The following is an 18,636-nucleotide window of genomic DNA, read 5'->3' on the forward strand; positions in this document are numbered from 1 at the left end:
GGCCGCGGCCCCTAGGCAAGCGGTCTGGCCCGTCCGCTAGCCAACCCCCTTTCCCCCCTGAACTCAGGGAGGCCTTGGCGTCCTCAGGCCTTGGGATTTGGAAAATGGGCAGCCACTCTCTTCCGTACCATCCTTTTTTAAAAGATCTTTTTTAGCTCGAAGGAGCGGCTGCACTGTGCTTGTTCCCGAGCCCCGCACTGGTTAGCTCCTTCTCTTGCATTTATAGACCATGTTATCTGAAATGGAGGACCCTAAATCGGGAAAGATACTGGTGAAATGCCTGGGACTTTTTTGTTTGTTCCCCCCCTCGTTTCCTGGTTGGGAATAACCTCTAATAATCTCTGTGCTTCCTTCTGCCTGCCCCCCCCCTAAAAATGCGTTCATACACACACAAAACTTCCTCTAGCCCTAGATATCCTAACCTTCTGTTTCAATTTCCTCTATTGAGGGGGCTACGATCAGCGGGGGGGCATACTTGATCTGCAGTGCCACAACTTTTCGTGCCAACAAGTCTGTGCATCTGTGCCCCCTTCATCCGGGGAGATTTTTACTTTATTTTTCGAAGTGCCAAAGACTACAGCGACCGCCGGGGGAGGGGGAAGCCTTGGGGGGCGGAGGACAAGCCTGCCACAAGATGACAGCCAAGAGGGACACGGGTGACCCAGCACACTCCAGATTCAAGGCGTTTCGGGTTCGCCCTCTCCTGCAGCAACCGCTGCAAAACAAATGGCGGTGTGAACGTTCACGGACTCAGGCAGAGGGAACAAGCGCACTCCAGGTTCCAAATGCTTCAGGTTCGCCCTGCGCTGCAACGATTAAAAAAAATGACCTGTATGTTCGAAAGATGCAGACTCAAGAGACCCAGGAGGGATGGGGGTAGATTTGGTTTGTTTTCTAATGGGGTGGAATTTTTTTATATGCTGAAGCAGACAGCGGGTCTGCTGGAGACTGTACTGTTTTTAATTTAAACCACATCTGTTTGCCAAGCCTTCTCCCCCCCGCCCCAATTTTCCTTCTCGGTCCCAACCTTGCCAGCCCATCCTGAGATGCAATGGGGTCAGTCTGGCGGTGAGGGAGGTAACAGTGGAGGCTGCAGCCACCGGTCACCTTTTTATATCCCCCCACCTTCCTCGTATCCTGATGGGTCCCACCGGTGTGTCCATGGGGAGGCAGAGGTGGGGGCATTGCCCACCCAGGATCCTAAATATACCAATCTGCAGTGGTAATTAATAAGCCTTGCCCCATCCCCCGAGTTATTTCTGCAGACGCCCTTGCATCTTAAGAGGTGGGAATGTGGAGAGGCTATTTGCACTGAACTTTGGCTGGGATTGAAAATTAGGAGCAAAACACAAAGCATGTTTGTCGTGCTGTGACCCCCCCCCCCTTTCATGGTGTGGTGGTTTGGAGTGGTGGACTCTGATCTGGGGAACCAAGCTTGATTCCCCACTCCTCCATGTGAGCGGCGGACTCTAATCTGGTGAACCGGATTTGATTCCCCACTCCTACACATGAACTCTCTCAGCCCCACCTACCTCACAAGGTGTCTGTTGTGGGGAGAAGAAGGGAAGGAGATTGTAATCCGGTTTGATTCTCCTTGAAAGGCTGAGAAAATCGGCATATAAAAACCAACTCTTCTTCTTCCTCATCTTCTTCATAAACATGCTCCTCAGGCATTTGTGGGGCATGCCAGTGGATCCAGAGCTAATCCTTAAAGGCAAGGGGGAATGTGTTGCATTCCTGTGGGTATCCTTGTGATTTTTCCCAACACCATCTCTGCTACGCAGGGATATCAGCAGATATTGTGCCCCGCTACAGCCAAACCCTTATTTTTTTTAAAAAAAAATTCTTACCTTTCCATACTTTTTCCCTTTATATGGATGATGCCTTCGCTGTACCAAGTTACTGGATTCACGTTTTAAAAATAAGGGACAGTTCGTAGTCGGGGCATCCGAAACAAGATGTCATTTGCAGTTCAGCCAATATTAGCCATTTCTAAGTTCTAAAGGAATGGGATTTTAAGTATTTGCAGTTCTGGGCCTATTTATATACCCAGCAAAATCACGCGAATGGGGTTTTGCATCTTTGCATTCCCGTGTTTTGTTTTTTAAGTTTTTAACGTAGCAAAATTAGCAAGTATGTATTTATTACATCCCCTTTCCCTATTTTTTCAGCCAGAATTGGATTCCAAAGCGGTTTACACCAATTAAAATCCAGCGCACAGATACAACAAAAGACACTACAGATAGGTGTGGTCTGTGTGGTTGCCTGCACATGGATGGTTTGCTCCGCATTGGCTTGCAAACAAACAGTTTTCAGACCATCCACACAACGTCGTCGTCTGGTTGTTCACCTTCCAGGGTTTCCCCTGTCACTCCAATCTTTCCTGAAAGATGGCAGTGTTAATGGGTTTGCGTGCTGTGTGGCTGGTAGGGTTGCCATCCTCCAGGGGAGGCCTGGAGATCTCCCAGAATTACAACTAATCTGCAGATGACAGATCAGTTCCCCTGGGGAAAACTCTGACATTATACTCTGACGATGTCCCTCCCCTCCCCAAACCCCACCATCCCCCGGGTCCACTCTCAGATCTCCAGGAATTTCCAACCTGGAATTGGCAACCATAGAGGATGGGAAGGTGCACATTTTCAAATCTTCCCACGCTGGTGAAAATTTACTGCCATTGTACCCTTGCAGAACCATTTCCCCCTCCACACCACTGGACAGCTTTTTGCTGTCTTTAAAATACAAATGATAGTTGCTATACTGGTATAGCATTGTAACGGCAGAGTACTATAGCACCAACTGAGCAGAGGAAGGATGCCCAGGGAGGTGAAGGCATGCTGGGGGGCAGGCCATGAAGGGGGCCTAGTAGTGATCATTCGGGACCCCTGAGTGTTCTTTACCTAGAGCCCCTCCCCCAAACCTAGAACTGGCCCTGAGATAATGTGTAGGATGGCAATCTAAATTTCCAGCAAGACCCCGTCAAGGAAACCTGCCAGGGGTGTAAAGCCTTTCCTCTGTTCCTTTCTCGCAAAGTCCACATCCCACTGAGCTGTTTGCCCTCCAACCCGCAGGAGGACGGAAGGGCAGTGGGACATGCCTGCCACGCAGTTAGCAAGGGGAGGGGCTCTGACTCAGTGGTAGAGCATCCGCTTGGCATGCAGAAGGTCCCAGGTTCAATCCTTGGCCTCTCCAGTTAAAAAGACTGGGCAAGAAGGTGATGTGGAAGACCCCTGCCTGAGACCCTGGAGAAGCTGCTGCCGGCCAGAGTAGTCAGGTCTGACTTTGATGGGCCAACGGTCTGATCCAGTATAAGGCAGCTTTATGTGTTCAAGCCAGTCTCTCAAGGGTGGGGAATCCTCATCTACCCCAGGCAGAATGGGGAATCGCGGAATCCCTCACTAAAGAACTGTGTAGGTTTACTCATGGATACATGAACACGCGCCCTCGGACAAGATAATCTTTCCCCACGGTCCCTCTTTCATTGGAAGGGGAGGGAGGGTGTTGTCTGCTCCAGCTCCAACCAGGAGATTGACTGACGTTGGCTGAATTCCATGCCGTGCTCCCCCCCCCCCCACCTCGGACACTGCCTTATCCCCCCTCCGGCCCTCTCCTTCAACCCTACCGGTTAAAACCCCGACTGCCCCTTTGCGCTTAGCCACAGCGACTTCACCTGCGATTACTTCTAAGATAAGTTTTTCTGTAAAGGAAATAACTTTGGGGAAAATTATAAAGGAAGTGGGGGCGCTGTGGTTGTTTTTTTTTAAATTATGGCTCCATTGTGTTATCGAAACCTCTTGTTAAAGGTCCCTAAACCAGAAATTGAAATTCACTGAGAAAGGTGGGTTCTGGACCAAAAGGTAAGTAGGAAGATGGGCAGGGGGCGGGGAGGAAACCAGTGTTCAAAAGTCAATGTGATTATAATTTTTTTTAAATCTCACTAAAGTTGCCATCTTTTAAACAGGACCTGCTCCTGTGCCTTCAATGCCGTTTATCGACAGTTATTTGTACACCACCGTCCAGCAAAGAGTTTTATCGTACACTTCACGCAGTAAAACGGACCACCCCAGTCCGGCCGTTTTAACTCCTCTTAAGGCCAAAGGTGTCGCAAACTTTGAGCAGGATTTCCCTTGGATCTTCTCAGCCTCGCTCGGGCAGGGGGTCCTCTGCGGCTGTTGGTGGCCCCCTTCTTGGAGTTACCGCTGCAGCCTTGATGAGCCTCCGGGGAAACGGCCCCTCTTCCGAAGTGTATAACTGAGCACCGGGCCTGGACAAATGGTATCCTGCCCCCACAGTGGAAGCTTTTCTGATCATTTAATTTCCATGTCAGGGTGGAGGGGGAGCCCCTACTCAGTCGCTGCTTGTCAGGCACAAAAAGGAGGACCAGTAAAAATTTGGTATGGGTGGTGGTCAGTTTGCCAACCTCTAGGTACTCGCTGGAGATCTCCTGCTATTACAACTGACCTCCAGCCGATAGAGATCAGTTCCGCTGGAGAAAACGGCCGCTTTAGCAATTGGACTCTATGGCATTGAAGCCCCTCCCCAAACCCCGCCCTCCTCAGGCTCTGCCCCAAAAACCTCCCACCAGTGGCAAAGAGGGACCTGGCAACCCTAGGTGGAAGTTGCAGCCAACTTATGGCGCCCTTGTAGGGTTTCCACGCAGAGGTGGTTTGTCATCGCCTGCCTCTGCGTAGCAACCTTGATGGTCTCTCATCCCAGTGTAATAGGAGACAGAAAGTGGTTGTGATGACAGAAGAGCAATTCCCCCACCTCACACTTGCTGTGGCTTGCCTCTCGATTGTTCAGACGCACTTGTTCCAGGCAAGATGCAGCTTCAAGTAGGTGTGAATGCACGGGCGTATTGAAATGCTGCCTACTTTTAGGAATAATGTAGAAACTAAAAGGTACTACTCTGGGCAAAGTTATACACACACAAAAAAAAGTATGCCCCAGCAGCCGGGGATTTTCCTGTGATGCAGTATGAGATGTGGCTTGCAACTGCTGCAAGGGTTTCTCCTTCCCGCAGTCCAGAGTGGTGGGGATTTGGACAGGAGGGTGTGTAATACAGCTCATAGAATCATAGAGTGGGAAGGGACCTCCAGGGTCATCTAGTCCAACCCTCTGCACAATGCAGGGAATTCACAACTACCTCCTCCCACACCACAAGTGACCCCCTACTCCACACCCAGAAGATGGCCAAAAAAAGAAACGCTTCCACTATCCCTGGCCAATCTGGCCTGGAGGAAACTTCCTCCAGATGTTCCTCCTGGCGCTGGAGTGGCGAGCTAGTTTGAGCTACATCTGGCCATCCTGGTCACGGCCCGAAGAAGGAGCTACTGGCTGAGAAGGTTCTGCCTGGTTTGCTCTGCTGCCTTCTTTCCTTAGGTGTCCATTCTTATTTGAGTAAAGCATTCTCAGCTGTCTTTCCTCGCAAGCCAGCACTGTCTTGGCAGCAAGACCTTGTATGTCTGAGGCAGCCAGCTGCCCTCACTACGTCTCTCCAGTCTCATCCTGATACACGTGAGTTGATTTGATACAGTCCTTGACCCCGGACAGACAGCGAAGCGTTATACCCAGATGGTTGGGTCCTTCTGCTCCACAGTTTCCTAAGTTGAAACCGTAAAAGAGTTCTCCATCAGTCACATAGCCGGGCAAAGCCCCCCACCCCCACGCCATGCTGCACAGTCTGGTATTTGAGAATAAGAAGGTAAGAAAAGTCCTGCTGGAATAGACCAAGGCCCATCAAGTCCTGCAGTCTGTTCACACAGTGGCCAACTAGGTGTCTCCAGGAAGCCCACAAACCAGATGACTGCAGCAGCATTATCCTGCCTGTGTTCCATAGCACCTAATATAATGGGCATGCTCCTCTGATCCTGGAAAGAATAGGTATGCATCATGACTAGTATCCATTTTTACTACTAGCCATGAATAAGGATGTTCATGTTTTATTATAGGAATAAACCAGACTTCACATTCTCAACACACACTCACACCCCCAAACCTGGTACTGAACTCACCAAGTTGGTTCTTGTACCGATTAAAGGAACAGGTTTAGCATTAATGCTAGCAAGGATTACTCTGAGTAGGCAATACTGACTTTGATAGACCAAGGGTCTGATTCAGTATAAGGCAGCTTCATGTGTTCATGTAAAAGGGGTTAAGACCTGCTCCTCAATAGCTCCCTCAGAATGGGTCCCAATTTTCCTACCTCTCCAAAGTGATTTTTCAAAAATACTCATATTCTGTTACGGCCAAGATTGACTGATTGAACCAAGAAGGTCCACAGTTTGTCCCTCCTGGATCCACTCACTGGCTAGATAAGCTAAATATATACGCATTCAGTTTGCAAGACTTGAGAATGACAGGGCGTTTTGGAGGTAATTCATTCAAAGGGTCAAAACGTTGCTAACCTCCAGGTGGGACCTGGAGACCTCCTGGAATGACAGCTCCTCTCCCGATGACAGAGATCAGTTCCCCTGGAGAAAATGGCTACTTCGGAGAGAGGACTCTATGACATTGAACCCTGCTGAGCTCCCTGCCCTCCCCCGAGCTCCACCCCCAAATCTCCAGGAATTTCCCAACCCAGAGATGACCACAAGTCAGAAACACCTTGATGGCACACCACACACACACACACGCTAAATAAACAATGGCCATTTATGCATGGCTCTGTCCTTGCGGTCACCCCTCCGACCACTTTGATTGCATTTGCCGACCATCAGAGGTCACCTTGCTCTCCCCGCGCATTACCGCACCTTTTCTGGATGCTGGCTAAACACAAATCTAGAAAACGGGGGCAAAACACGCGGAAACACGGGGGAAGAGCGAGGCGACCTCTGATTATGCAAGCATAATCAAAGCAAAGCCTCGAAGTTGTCAGCGGGGTGACCGCGAGGAAACAGCCATGCGTAAATGGCCAATGAATGGCTATTACATTTTCAGCCTCAGCCCCACACCTACATTATGGGGATGATAATACTGCCAGCCTATCTGATAGGGATGTTGTAAGAATTTCATCCCAATTGGGGAATAATAGCAGTCGACCTTAAAACATGAAATGTTTTGAAGATTGTAAAGTACCTTCTCGCCCTGACCTGGATGGCCCAGGCTAGCCTGATCTTGGCAGATCTCAGAAGCTAAGCAGGGTCAGCCCTGGTTAGTATTTGGATGGGAGACCTCCAAGGAATACCAGGGTTTCTATGCAGAGGAAGGCACTGGCAAACCACCTCTGTTGGTCTCTTGACCCCAAAAAGGGGTCGCCATAAGTCGGCTGTGACTTGACAGCACTTTTCACACACACAAAGTACCTTCTCAATGCAAATTGTTACTAAGGTGGGTCAGCAGAAATGCACAACAGACTCCTTTCTCAGGAGTAAAGCTTAAACAAGGAGAGGCCTTTCACTCCCTGGTCTTGAGGACGCAGCGGGAGATTGAACTATGCCAAAATCAACAGCTGCTCTCATTTTTAGATGTCTCCAAACAAAAAGTTGACCATCCACAAGAAAAAGAAATGCTGAACCGGCTCAGAATGTTTCCTTTCTGAGGAGAGAAACAGGCTTTTGCCTCTTGGCGCCTTTGGCCTCTTACCGTGGTCTGCTGGAGGTAGGACGCAGCGTCGTGAACGGTGACAAAAATCTGCTGTGGGTGTAGGTGACGCATGAGGCCACACAAGCTTAGGGTTCGCAGGACATTTGCTGGATGGAGAGGAGGAAACAAAGTGAGATGGTTATTGTGGGCTGGCGTCAGGTTTTTTGTTTTTTTTTAGTGGGTGACTGGCATTTGCAAATGAGTCGCCCTCGATCAAAACTCCACAGATAGTACTTTCCTAACACAAAAGGCTTCTCGGTGCAGACAATTCACCCATTTATGAGGAATCAAGTGATGAAAAAAAATCAGGTGTGATTTACAAGAAGGTGTGAACTGGGCCCCCCTCACTCATGCAACAGACCACCCACCACTTCTCCAATGACCTTCTTCTTGAGGACTGAAACAGATGAAATGAAGAAGATAACAGGCTTCCATCCATAAGATGCAAGCAGCCAGCTTGGGCAGCCTCAATTTGCCCCATGGCTGGGCAGGGAAGGGAGCGAGGGTTTAACCCTTTGACCTCCACTCAGGCCTTTTATGCAGGGATGTTTCCCCGTGGTCACCCCCGCTGACTGCTTCAAGGCTTCCTTTTGATTATGCATGCATTGATTATGCAAAAACATGTTGCCTTAGAAAAATCGGATGGGAGGAGAGGCAAGAAAGAGCACCCACTCACCGTTGCAAGCAGCTAAGTGCATCTGCAGGCCGGCTTTTTGGCATTCAACGCACACCTGCAGGGCAAAGGAAGCCATTACTGGGGAATCTTTGAGGTGCCTTTAACCATAATCTGCCCCCACGAGTCCCTCGCAGCACCTCCGTGATTGTCGAAGGACCTGGGACGCAGTGATTGTCTCATTTATAGAACACTGTAACTGGAAGAACCATCCAAGGATCCCCAAAGACAGGTCAAATTGTAGTATTATCTATGGCTGTTTGCACCAGGAGGAGATGCAGTATTTATGTCACTTTAGGGTTTGCCCGCTCTGGGTTAGGAAATACCTGGAGATTTTGGGGGTGGAGTCTGAGGAGGATGGGGTTTGGGGAGGGGAGGGACTTCACTGGAGTATAATGCCACGGAGTCCCCCTTCCGAAGCAGCCCTTTTCTCCAGGGGAACTGATCTCTGTCGCTTGGGGTCAGTTGTAATAGTGGGAGATCTCCAGCTACCACCTGGAGGTTGGCTACTCCACCCCACATCTCCAGCAGAAAGCAGGCAGTATTTGAATCCCTTTCTCTTTACATGCTGCTTTGTAATTGGCTGTCAGAGAAACCAAGCTTTGCCTTGTACAATGGGATTTCATCCAGGCTGAGGTGGAAGGAGATGGAAGAATCGGGTTAATAGAGGGATGGGAAGTCCTGGGATTTGTGAGGGCTGGCCGCGAGGTCATCTCTAATGGAGGGAAAACTCATGCATGACTCCAAGGAACAACTGAGACAGACCGGGGGCGAACGTGAGTGAAAGTACCAGTGTATAAACGACCTATGATTCTAGGATGCTGCACTAGATACAGCACTAGTTTTCACAGTGGCAATGGATGCAAAACAGAGAATCCATGCCATGTGGATGCAGCCACGATTAGAGGGAGGAACATCTGGACAGCTAGATTCCACCCCCGCTGGCGTGTCAGTGCTCATTCTTTTTAACTTGAAACATTTCCCCTCCCTCTGAATGTACAAATTTCCCTTTGGTACCTGAATAAGGAGACGTGCCCCAGCTGAATCAACAAAGGCCACTCCGCTGCAGTCAAGAACCACAGCCTGCACTGCCGTACCTGGAAGCGCAAATGAGATGATCCACATTATCAGCCACAATCCACGGTGGATCCACAATCCTGAGCCCAGTAGCTGCAGGGGAAGTTAGTCACGTGCCACTCTAAATATTCTCAGAGGTTTTCCCCTTCTCCAGCCAGTTTTGGTGTAGAGGAAAACATTTGTGGAATTCTGTCTCAAAGATACACACCCCTCCCCAAAAGCCCATTTGTGATGATTCAGCCCGGCACAGAAGTCTCAGTTAAGGGGAGACATGATAGAAGTCTATAAAAGTATGCATGGTTTGGAGAGAGCGGACAGGGAGAAGCTTTTCTCCCTCTCTCATAATACTAGAATGTGGGGTCATCTGCTGAAGCTGGAGGGTGAGAGATTCAAAAGATAAAAACAAATATTTCTTCACACAACGCATAGTTAAATTGTGGAACTCCCTGCCCCAGGATGTGGTGATAGCTGCCAACTTGGAAGGCTTTAAGAGGGGAGTGGACATGTTCATGGAGGAGAGGAGCATTCATGGCTACTATTAAAAATGGATACTAGTCATGATGCATACCTATTCTCTCCAGGATCAGAGGAGCATGCTGAATATATTAGGTGCTGTGGAACGATCCTGCTGCAGCTGTCTTGTTTGGGAGCTTCCTAGAGGCACCTGGTTGGCCACTGTGTGAACAGATAGCTGGACTTGATGGACCTTGGTCTGATCCAGCAGGGCTTTTCTTATGTTCTTATGGAGGACGGGGCTATTATCCATGGCTACTAGTCAAAATGGATACTAGTCATGATACATAACTATTCTCTCCAGGGTCATAAGAGCATGTCTATTATATCAGGTGCTGTGGAACACAGGCAGGACAATGCTGCTGCAGCTGTCTTGTTTGGGAGCTTCCTAGAGGCACCTAGTTGGCCACTGTGGGAACGGACTGCTGGACTTGACTGACCTTGGTCTGATCCAACATGGCTTTTCTTATGTTCTTCTGACCCTGAATCAGTGACTGGCATTGTGCACTATAGTGCACAAAAAAAAGATATAGCAAATTGTTTGGCTACCACTCCTGTCCAGTGGCAGCGATATCTTGTGCCGAATTCAAAAAAAGGGGAAAGGTGTCATTCCCTCTTGACTGCGTGGGAAAAGCTAACCTGACGGAAATTTGACAAAAATGAACAATATAAAATAGGTGTAACGGTGTACCACAAATCTCCTTTTTTTCTGTTTTGTCTACATTCACAAAATGGGGGGACACCTTCACTCTGTACATGGCTCGGTCCTTTTCTGTGGCCTTGCATCCTCCTCATGCGTCCTACCAATGAACAGGTCCCACACAGCATTTCTGCTGACGGAAGAATTTTCCTCAGCGGAGCACAACTTTCTTGTCTCCCCCCACCCTCCTCGCTGCAGTCCAAAACGCCCACCAAAATGCTGTTTGTGTGTGTGTGGGGGGGGGGGTCCCCTGTCTGCATTTTGGCAGCATTTTGGGGACATGTTGGAACTGTAACGAGAGGAGAGAGGTGTCAGGTCCCAAGCGGGGCTAGGAGGCTGGGTAGTCATGCGGTCCAAGGTCGAGTCAGTAGAGATCAAAACAGGAGTCCAAACATGTCCAGAAGAAGAGTCGTTGAATCAAGCCGAGGGTCGGAGTTCCAGGAATTCAAGCCGGTCGGAGAAAGGGTCAGAAGCCGAAGTGGATGCGAAGCAGTCCGGAAACTGAATCGTTGCTTCCACAGAGAAACCTCCCAACAGCCTGGAATATATGGCTCTCTGGTGGTGCACTCCTTTGCCCCACTAATTCCTAGCCTGGCTCCTGTCAGTATTCAGGGCTTTGTGTTCGCCTATACTCCCATGCATTCCTGCGGCAGGTGTCTAAATCTTTGCGTAGTCTTTCCCTCAGCCTAGCTACAGGCGGGGGTGATTCTACCAGCTGCAGCTGTCTCTCCTCCTCATTACTCATGCTAGGAGCAGGGGCTTAGCCTTTGACAGAGACCATTTGCTAACTTCCGAGGAGGTAGAGAGCCCAGCCTCTGCCTCTTCTGCCAACTCATCCGGGAGCTCTGTCTGTTCAGTGTCCTGGTCCCTGCTGACCACGACAAGAGGCAAGGAAGTTGCAGTCCACGGATGGAAGGATTCCTAGAAAGCCTCTGTGGATTCCAAGCTGGCCCCATTCTCCTCCAGCCCCTGACTGCATGATTGCAAACTCTCCTTCAAAACCAGAGCAAGACAAGACATATCACTCTGAACATATTCCAGACTTCTCGGGGTGCAAATTTCCAGATTTCCCCACAACTACTCTGCTGCTCGACAGTGGAGGATATGACCTGCTTGTTTGGCACACATGAGGGGAAAAGGGAGCATTCATCCTTTTTCCATTTTTATAGTTATGTATTTATACTTCAAATTTCTATCCTGCCTTCCCCAGCCGAGGCCGGGGTCAGGGCGGGTAACAATAAAATCACAATATAAAACCATAACGCTCATACAATTAAAACTGAAGAATCTACTCCTAATCACCTCCGAATCTAGTTTAAATCCTACTCCAAATTGTCTCCCACTGCAGTTCAAATGCCCACCAAAATGCTGCTTGTGTGTGTGAACATAAGAAAAGCCCTGCTGGATCAGACCAAGGCCCATCAAGTCCAGCAGTCTGTTCACACAGTGGCCAACCAGTGCCTCCAGGAAGCCCACATAAGAACATAAGAAAGGCCCTGCTGGATCAGACCAAGGACCATCAACTCCAGCAGTCTGTTCACACAGTGGCCAATCAGGTGCCTCTAGGAAGCCCACAAGCAAGACGACTGCAGCAGCACCATCCTGCCTGTGTTCCACAGCACCAAAGATAATGGTCATGCTCCTCTGATCCTGTGTGTGTGGGAGGGTGTCCCCTGTCTGCAAAAAGCAGGTTGATTCCCCAGGTGTAGGAAGAAAATAATCTTGACATACCTGAGCCAGGTTTCTTGTCTAGGACAGAGATGCTGCTTTCCTAGGGAGGGGGAAAGGAACGATTAAACGTCACTTAGGAGAAGTGTAAAAAAGTAAGATTCCCCAGTCTATCTCCATGACCTGTTTACATGATCATTTATCATGGGGTATGAACTCTTAGATTCAATTGCACTTCTGTTTTGTTAATACACTGCGACCCATCAGAGGGTGAAAGACAGCCAATAACAAGATTGGGGCTGCATAGGGGGCTTGGATTCATCTCTAGGATAAGATCACATAAACAATAGCCACGAGTGGAATTCCCAGTCTGCTAGAAATATCTGTGTTTCCCATGAAGTAAAGGGGGCAAACTGTTTGTGGGATGCTGGTGTCCTGTAATTGGAACTCCAAATGAGATATCTGGCTCTACAAAGTAGTTTGGGGGTGGGGACGGCATTATAGACAGGGGCTGTAGTGACGGGCATGGGAGGTCAGCTTTCCCCCCCAGCAAAATTAAGCCTCACTGGGGGAAAAATAAAGGTACCTCTATTGTGCCTGTTGTTTCCCTACCAGGGACTAAAGCAGCCTGGAGGGCCATTTTTGATTGGGGAATGGAACAGGAGCCAAAGGGTAACCCCTCACTCTATGTCCAGATCCATAATTGACCCCCACAACTGCTTAGCAGAGCCATTTGGAGTTCCAGGCACAAAATCCCAGTTATAAGTAGGGGTGTACCCCCAAAAAAATTCAGGAAAATTCAGATTTGGGTATATTTGGACCAAAAAAAGCTTGGGATTCCCAAATATTTCCAAATCCCCGTACCAGTATGGAGGTTTTTTTTGAGATTTTATCAGGCATCCGGAAAAAAATCAGCCTATGGGGAATCTTTCCAGGCTTGGGGGGGGCCCCCTGTTTTTTAAGGTAGAGGCACCGAATTTTCAGCATAGGTGCTGGTGACTCTTAGAAGAATTCCCAAGTTTGGTAAAGATTGGATCGGGGGGTCCAATTTTATGAGCCCCCAAAGAGGGCGCCCCCAATGGAGAAAAAATGGTGGCCCGTAAAATTGAAAATTTGGTGCCTCTACCTTAAAAAACAGTGCCCCCCCCAAAAAAAAAAATCCTAGAAAATTCCCCATTGCCTACAATGGAACAGAAGGAAGGAGGAATTTGAACTTTAAAGCTCTGAGGAGTTCAATATGAATATGCCGAAGTGGTTTTTGTTTTTTCCCCAAAGGGGTTTCTACTGCAGCAGCCAGTGATCCCGAAATGATCCTGGAAAAAAGCTGCATTTTCAAGATCAAGATTACCGGCTAGAGTTTTACAAGCATTTTTGAGGGCCACGGAAAAAAGCCGAAAATACCAGTAAGGTATTTTTCGGCTTTTTTCAGTTTAGTTTTACCAATGCACACCCCTAGTTATAAGGCCCTAAATGGCTGGCGGCCAGGGTAATTAAAGGACTTACCTGCTCCCATGTTGTCCACCCTGCCAGCTAAAATCTTCCTCACAAGCCCCACTTTCTTGGCCTCTGCCTCCAGAGGTGAGGCAGGTGGTAACCAAAAACAGGGCCTGATCGGTAGTGGTACCTCACCTGTAAAATGCCTTCCCCTTGAGGCTCGCACAACTTGTAGCCTACTCTCTTTTAGGCACTTGGCAAAAACTTTGTTCGTTTGTTTTAAAATAAAGGAAATTATATTTTAGCATATGGACCTGAACAACCTGGCAACTAGGGTTGACAACCGCCAGGTACTAGCTGGAGGTCTCCTGCTATTACAACTGATCTCCAGCTGATAGAAATCAGTTCCCCCAGAGAAAATGGCTGCTTTGGCAATTGGACTCTATGGCACTGAAGTCCCTCCCCTCCTGGTTGTGAAGAAAGAACCTGGCAACCCTACTGGCAACCCTAACCCCCCTCCCCTCGCCCACTAACCCATCTCAGTCTTTTGCCCAGGATGTTACCACAGTGCTGACGTGCATCTTGATATCTGGGCCTTGATCCTCATACGGCTCCCGCTCCTGGCTCAGCCCTACTAGACGGCTCACAGTGTCGCGGAAGAAACTGCGGTTCCCATAATAGATGGGGGCCTGGTAGCTTAAAATCTTCACCCCTGAGATCTCAAAACACTGCAAAACAAGGACGGGGTAGACAGAAGAGACATGAAACGCATCCCTGCGTGCTTGCGTGGCACCTCATTGTGCTTCACAACTTGCCACTCAGGCACAATATTTTTTGCTTGTTGAGTTATGCCCAATGAAAGAATACTTCTACGAAATATAATCTAAGGTTTTGAAAAACAGTTGAGGGCAGTCTACTGTGATCCCCCGAATCTATGACAAAAGAAAAAGAAAAGGGAAATAACTGAATCCCAAATGAATTGAATTAAGAACCAAAAAGGGTAAGACCATATAAATGTATGGGCTCAATATCTATAAGTTAAAAGCCTCAATCAAAACAAATTTAGGAATATATATATATCCCTATATTTGTTTAGATTGAAGCTTTTAACTTATAGATATTGAGCCCATACATTTATATGGTCTTAACCTCTGACTTATATCTGATTTATATCTCTGCCTTTGGTCACAAATCATCTTGGTCAATTTTTGAGATTATGAATGTATTATTTTAATGCCTGGGGTCTTTCTGTATGATTAAAGGTAAAAGGTAAAGGTCCCCTGTGCAAGCACCAGGTCATTCCTGACCCATGGGGTGACGTCACATCCCGTTTCCTAGACAGACTTTGTTTACGGGGTGGTTTGCCAGTGCCTTCCCCAGTCTTCTTCCCTTTACCCCCAGCAAGCTGGGTACTCATTTGACCGACCTCGGAAGGATGGAAGGCTGAGCCAACCTTGAGCCGGCTACCTGAAACCAACTTCCATTGGGATCGAACTCAGGTCATGAGCAGAGCTTTTGACTGCAGTACTGCAGCTGACCACTCTGCGCCACGGGGCTCCTTCTGTATTACCATTAATATTATTTGACCGCTGAGGAAGGCCAATGGGCTGAAACACGTTTGGTCAGTATTAATAATGATCCTTTGTATTTATGCACGTTTGTGAGGCTATCATTTGGGCCAGGATATGTGTTCTTAAGGAATATTCTGCTATGGGCATGTCCAGACCTACCTAGGGCTGCATGGCATATTTTTTCCGTCTGCATCTTGTCCAGCCTTACCTTGCTATTGTCCTTAACAGGCCTGTAGATCTCTGTGTCAGCTGCCCTGCCAAGCACCAAGCATTCGGCCCTGTGGGCAACATCAAGAATAAAACCAGGCATTAATGTGGGCAGAGCTTCCCCGACGCCTCAAGCAAGCACAGGGGAGAGGCCGTGGCTCAGTGGCAGAGCATCTGCTTGGCATGCAGAAGGCCCCAGGTTCAATCCCCGGCATCTCCAGTTAAAGGGGCTGGGCAAGTAGGTGATGGGAAAGACCTCTGCCTGAGACCCTGGAGAGCCGCTGGCGGTCTGAGTAGACAATACTGACTTTGAGGGACCAAGGGTCTGATTCAGTAGAAGGCAGCTTCATGTGTTCATGTGCAGTAGGCTCTTCAGGAACCACAGGCTGCTTCCTAGCATCCTCTGTACAGACTAGGGTGCCAGGTCCCTCTTCACCACCGGCGGGAGGTTTTTACAGTACACATCCTGACATGTACACAAACGTACAAGGTAAAAAAAAAAAATCCTTTCGTCATGTTTGTTGATGTTATACACATCCTGAAATGCTGGACACCATATACAAGGTGTGAGGCAGGACCCATGTTTTAAAGCACATGGACTAACTATTTTAACATAAAGCCACACAGAATAAAAGGCTTTTCCTTTTTTCTTTTTTTTACCTAATACAACATTTGTATATATGTCAGGATCTGTATTGTAAAATTGTGTATGTATGACCACTGAGGAAGGCCACTGTAAGGCCAAAACGCGTCTGGTCATGTTTTGGTCATTTTATGTACTAACATCAGCTGTTCTGTGTTGGTTATATTTGAAAAGATGTTCGTGCTTTTTAGGAAGTTTGTATTTTAGGCCCTGTGTTTTAAATACAATTGTGCACAATGTATAATAAAAATACATGTATTGGTTGTTCTATTAGACTGTGTTTAGCTCAACCCCTTTGGTTCCCCCTGACTTTTAGGCTGAGTTTCTCCCCCCCCCTTTTTTCTTTGGTTGTTGTAGCAGTAGGGTTACCTTACAGCATTGGTGTATTTTTCTTGCCAACCTCCAGGTAATAGCAGAAGATCTCCTGCCATTACAGCTGATCTCCAGCCGATAGAGATCAGTTCACCTGGAGAAAATGGCCACTTTGGCAATTGGACTCTATGGCATTTAAGTCCCTCCCCTCCCAAACTCTGCCCTCCTCAGGCTCCACCCCAAAAATCTCCACCGGTGGCACCTGGCAACCCTACTGGCAACCCTATGTAGCAGGCCCCATTTCCATCAGCTTGAACTTGAAATTGCCTTGTGGCTTTCTGGCCACTCTCAGTTGCATCAAGGGGGAATCTGATTCCAGAGGACTGGACCCAGAGGGAGAGGGTCGGCATGCATGTACCTCTGTGTGCGGCACACCACAGTCATCATGGAGAACACCACTCCCACTGCCAAGCCAAGGTCGACATTGATCACAACCACCGAGAGCCACGTGACCACCCATGCAGCCTATAAGAGACAAGAAAAGGTGTTAATAGAGTCACAGGTCATTTATGCAGGGAAATTTGTGCTTGGTTTGCTGCAGTTTTCTGCTCCAAATTCTCAAACATCATATGCATGAGGGCTCCCCGCCCCCAATTCTAAGTGTACCTTGTGATTAATTAGGCATCCCCAGTGAATCACAGAGCTTCCTCCCCCTGAGAATCCAGCCTTGTTGCACTTTACTTGGAGGGGGCGGGTCAGCTCTTAAAGGGGCTGTGTGTGCTTTTGCTGGGTATTCCTCCCCACCTTTCTTCCTTTGCAGCCTCTCTTCAGTGTCTCCCTGCAAATTTCATGACAGTTTAACTCCCTCTTTTGTGCTTTGCTTTGAGGGAAGGGGTTGGATGGGAGGGGCAGACACATAGGAGGGAGAAGCCAAAATGGGCGTGGGGAGAGGAACCCGAAGTTAAGAGATATGCATGGAAATGGGGGGAATTTATGTTCCTCTTGCCTCGAAGCAGTATTTAAATTTGTTCTTAAACAACATCCTAGAACTGTGGGGGAAGAACAGGCCAGAGCGAAGTCACATCTGAAGATCCAGTCAAATCATGAATGATGCAAAGGAAGCCTCGAAGCAGTTCAGCAGGGACTGCGAACTGAATGCCCCTGCATAAATGGCCACAGGGAAAGGGAAGAAAAACTTAGACGCTTGAGGTTTAAACCTGAGACAGTGGAGGACTCCCTAGAGCAGCAATCTGGCAGGCAGTCCCAAGCATTGATCCTACCCCAGCGGAGGGTTTTTCAAGTCTCAGGGAAAAAGGTAAAAGCACAGAAAGCAAGATGGCAACCATCACACAGTTATGTTATGTTTTCCTGTTGGAGTGTTAGAGATTTAGAGTTTTGTTTTATTTCATTTTAATTTTATTTTAATTGGAGAAACTGTGGTTTACTTCTGGCAGACCGTGGTAATTAATAAGATTGCAGGTAGATTCCCTGTACTCCAGCTGGACGGCTTATCTTTGTTTTATATACTGGTTGTAAACTATGAGCCCTTGTAAGAACTCAGAGAAAAAATGTAGAAGGCTGAACTCGGATCAGCATACTCCAACAAAGTTTACAAAGCCATTGAAAATTGACAACTTTATTTCCATTAAGGACAATGTAAGGGGTTTATCTGCTTTCTACTCTTCAGGTAGATACAAGGCACTTGAAATAGATCATGATTCAGAGATTGAGCAAGATTTAGTAACAGAATGAGATTTACAGCTCATTCCTGAGCCTCGAGGGCGAAAGCCCTTAGGAGGCAAGGAAGGCACTGTGCTGGTGTTGGGGCCATCCACGATGACGTCCGGGCTACTTACGCTGCCATAAGTGGCCCCAATGCCAGTGTGGAGGCCCGGACGCCGGTCTCTGGGCACTGCCGCAGCAGAACCACCCTGGGACATCGGCGGGGCTTCCACCGGTGTCCCACCTGCATAAAGGCCAGTGTCCCGGGAGGAGTTCCCGGGGCGTTCTGGTGGGAGGAGCTGCCAGAACCCATTCACCCCAGGGACGCCAGCAGCGAGAAAAGCGAGGCTGTGCCTGCTTTTCTCTATGGGGCAAAAAGCCCCATTAAAAAATTTAAAAGCCTTTAAAGGGCTTTTAAAAAGTTTTTGGTGCCGGATAAACGGGTTAGGAGGTGCCACAGCAGCGCCTCCTCCCCGCCGTCCCCGCACACCGAAAGTTTAGGAATGCACTGTCATAGTCCCCATCTCTGTTA

At 48.4% G+C, this 18,636-nt stretch overlaps 1 protein-coding gene across 1 annotated transcript in view; it reads right to left on the bottom strand.

Moving 5' to 3' along the window:
- Positions 1-5,493: 5,493 nt before the first annotated feature.
- Positions 5,494-18,636, bottom strand: part of LOC130477401 (solute carrier family 26 member 10-like) — a 194,660-nt gene continuing 181,517 nt past the window's right edge. The window contains exons 9-16 of the mRNA XM_056849343.1: positions 16,801-16,907; positions 15,429-15,498; positions 14,213-14,377; positions 12,279-12,318; positions 9,275-9,354; positions 8,261-8,315; positions 7,585-7,691; positions 5,494-5,603 (exon numbers count right to left, since the gene is read on the bottom strand). Coding sequence (XP_056705321.1) covers positions 5,565-5,603; positions 7,585-7,691; positions 8,261-8,315; positions 9,275-9,354; positions 12,279-12,318; positions 14,213-14,377; positions 15,429-15,498; positions 16,801-16,907 — 663 coding nt within the window. The 3' untranslated portion in view covers positions 5,494-5,564. The remainder of the gene's footprint in view (positions 5,604-7,584; positions 7,692-8,260; positions 8,316-9,274; positions 9,355-12,278; positions 12,319-14,212; positions 14,378-15,428; positions 15,499-16,800; positions 16,908-18,636) is intronic.

Source organism: Euleptes europaea, chromosome 1 (genome assembly GCF_029931775.1).
Source record: "Euleptes europaea isolate rEulEur1 chromosome 1, rEulEur1.hap1, whole genome shotgun sequence".
In the NCBI taxonomy this organism is placed as follows: domain Eukaryota; kingdom Metazoa; phylum Chordata; class Lepidosauria; order Squamata; family Sphaerodactylidae; genus Euleptes; species Euleptes europaea.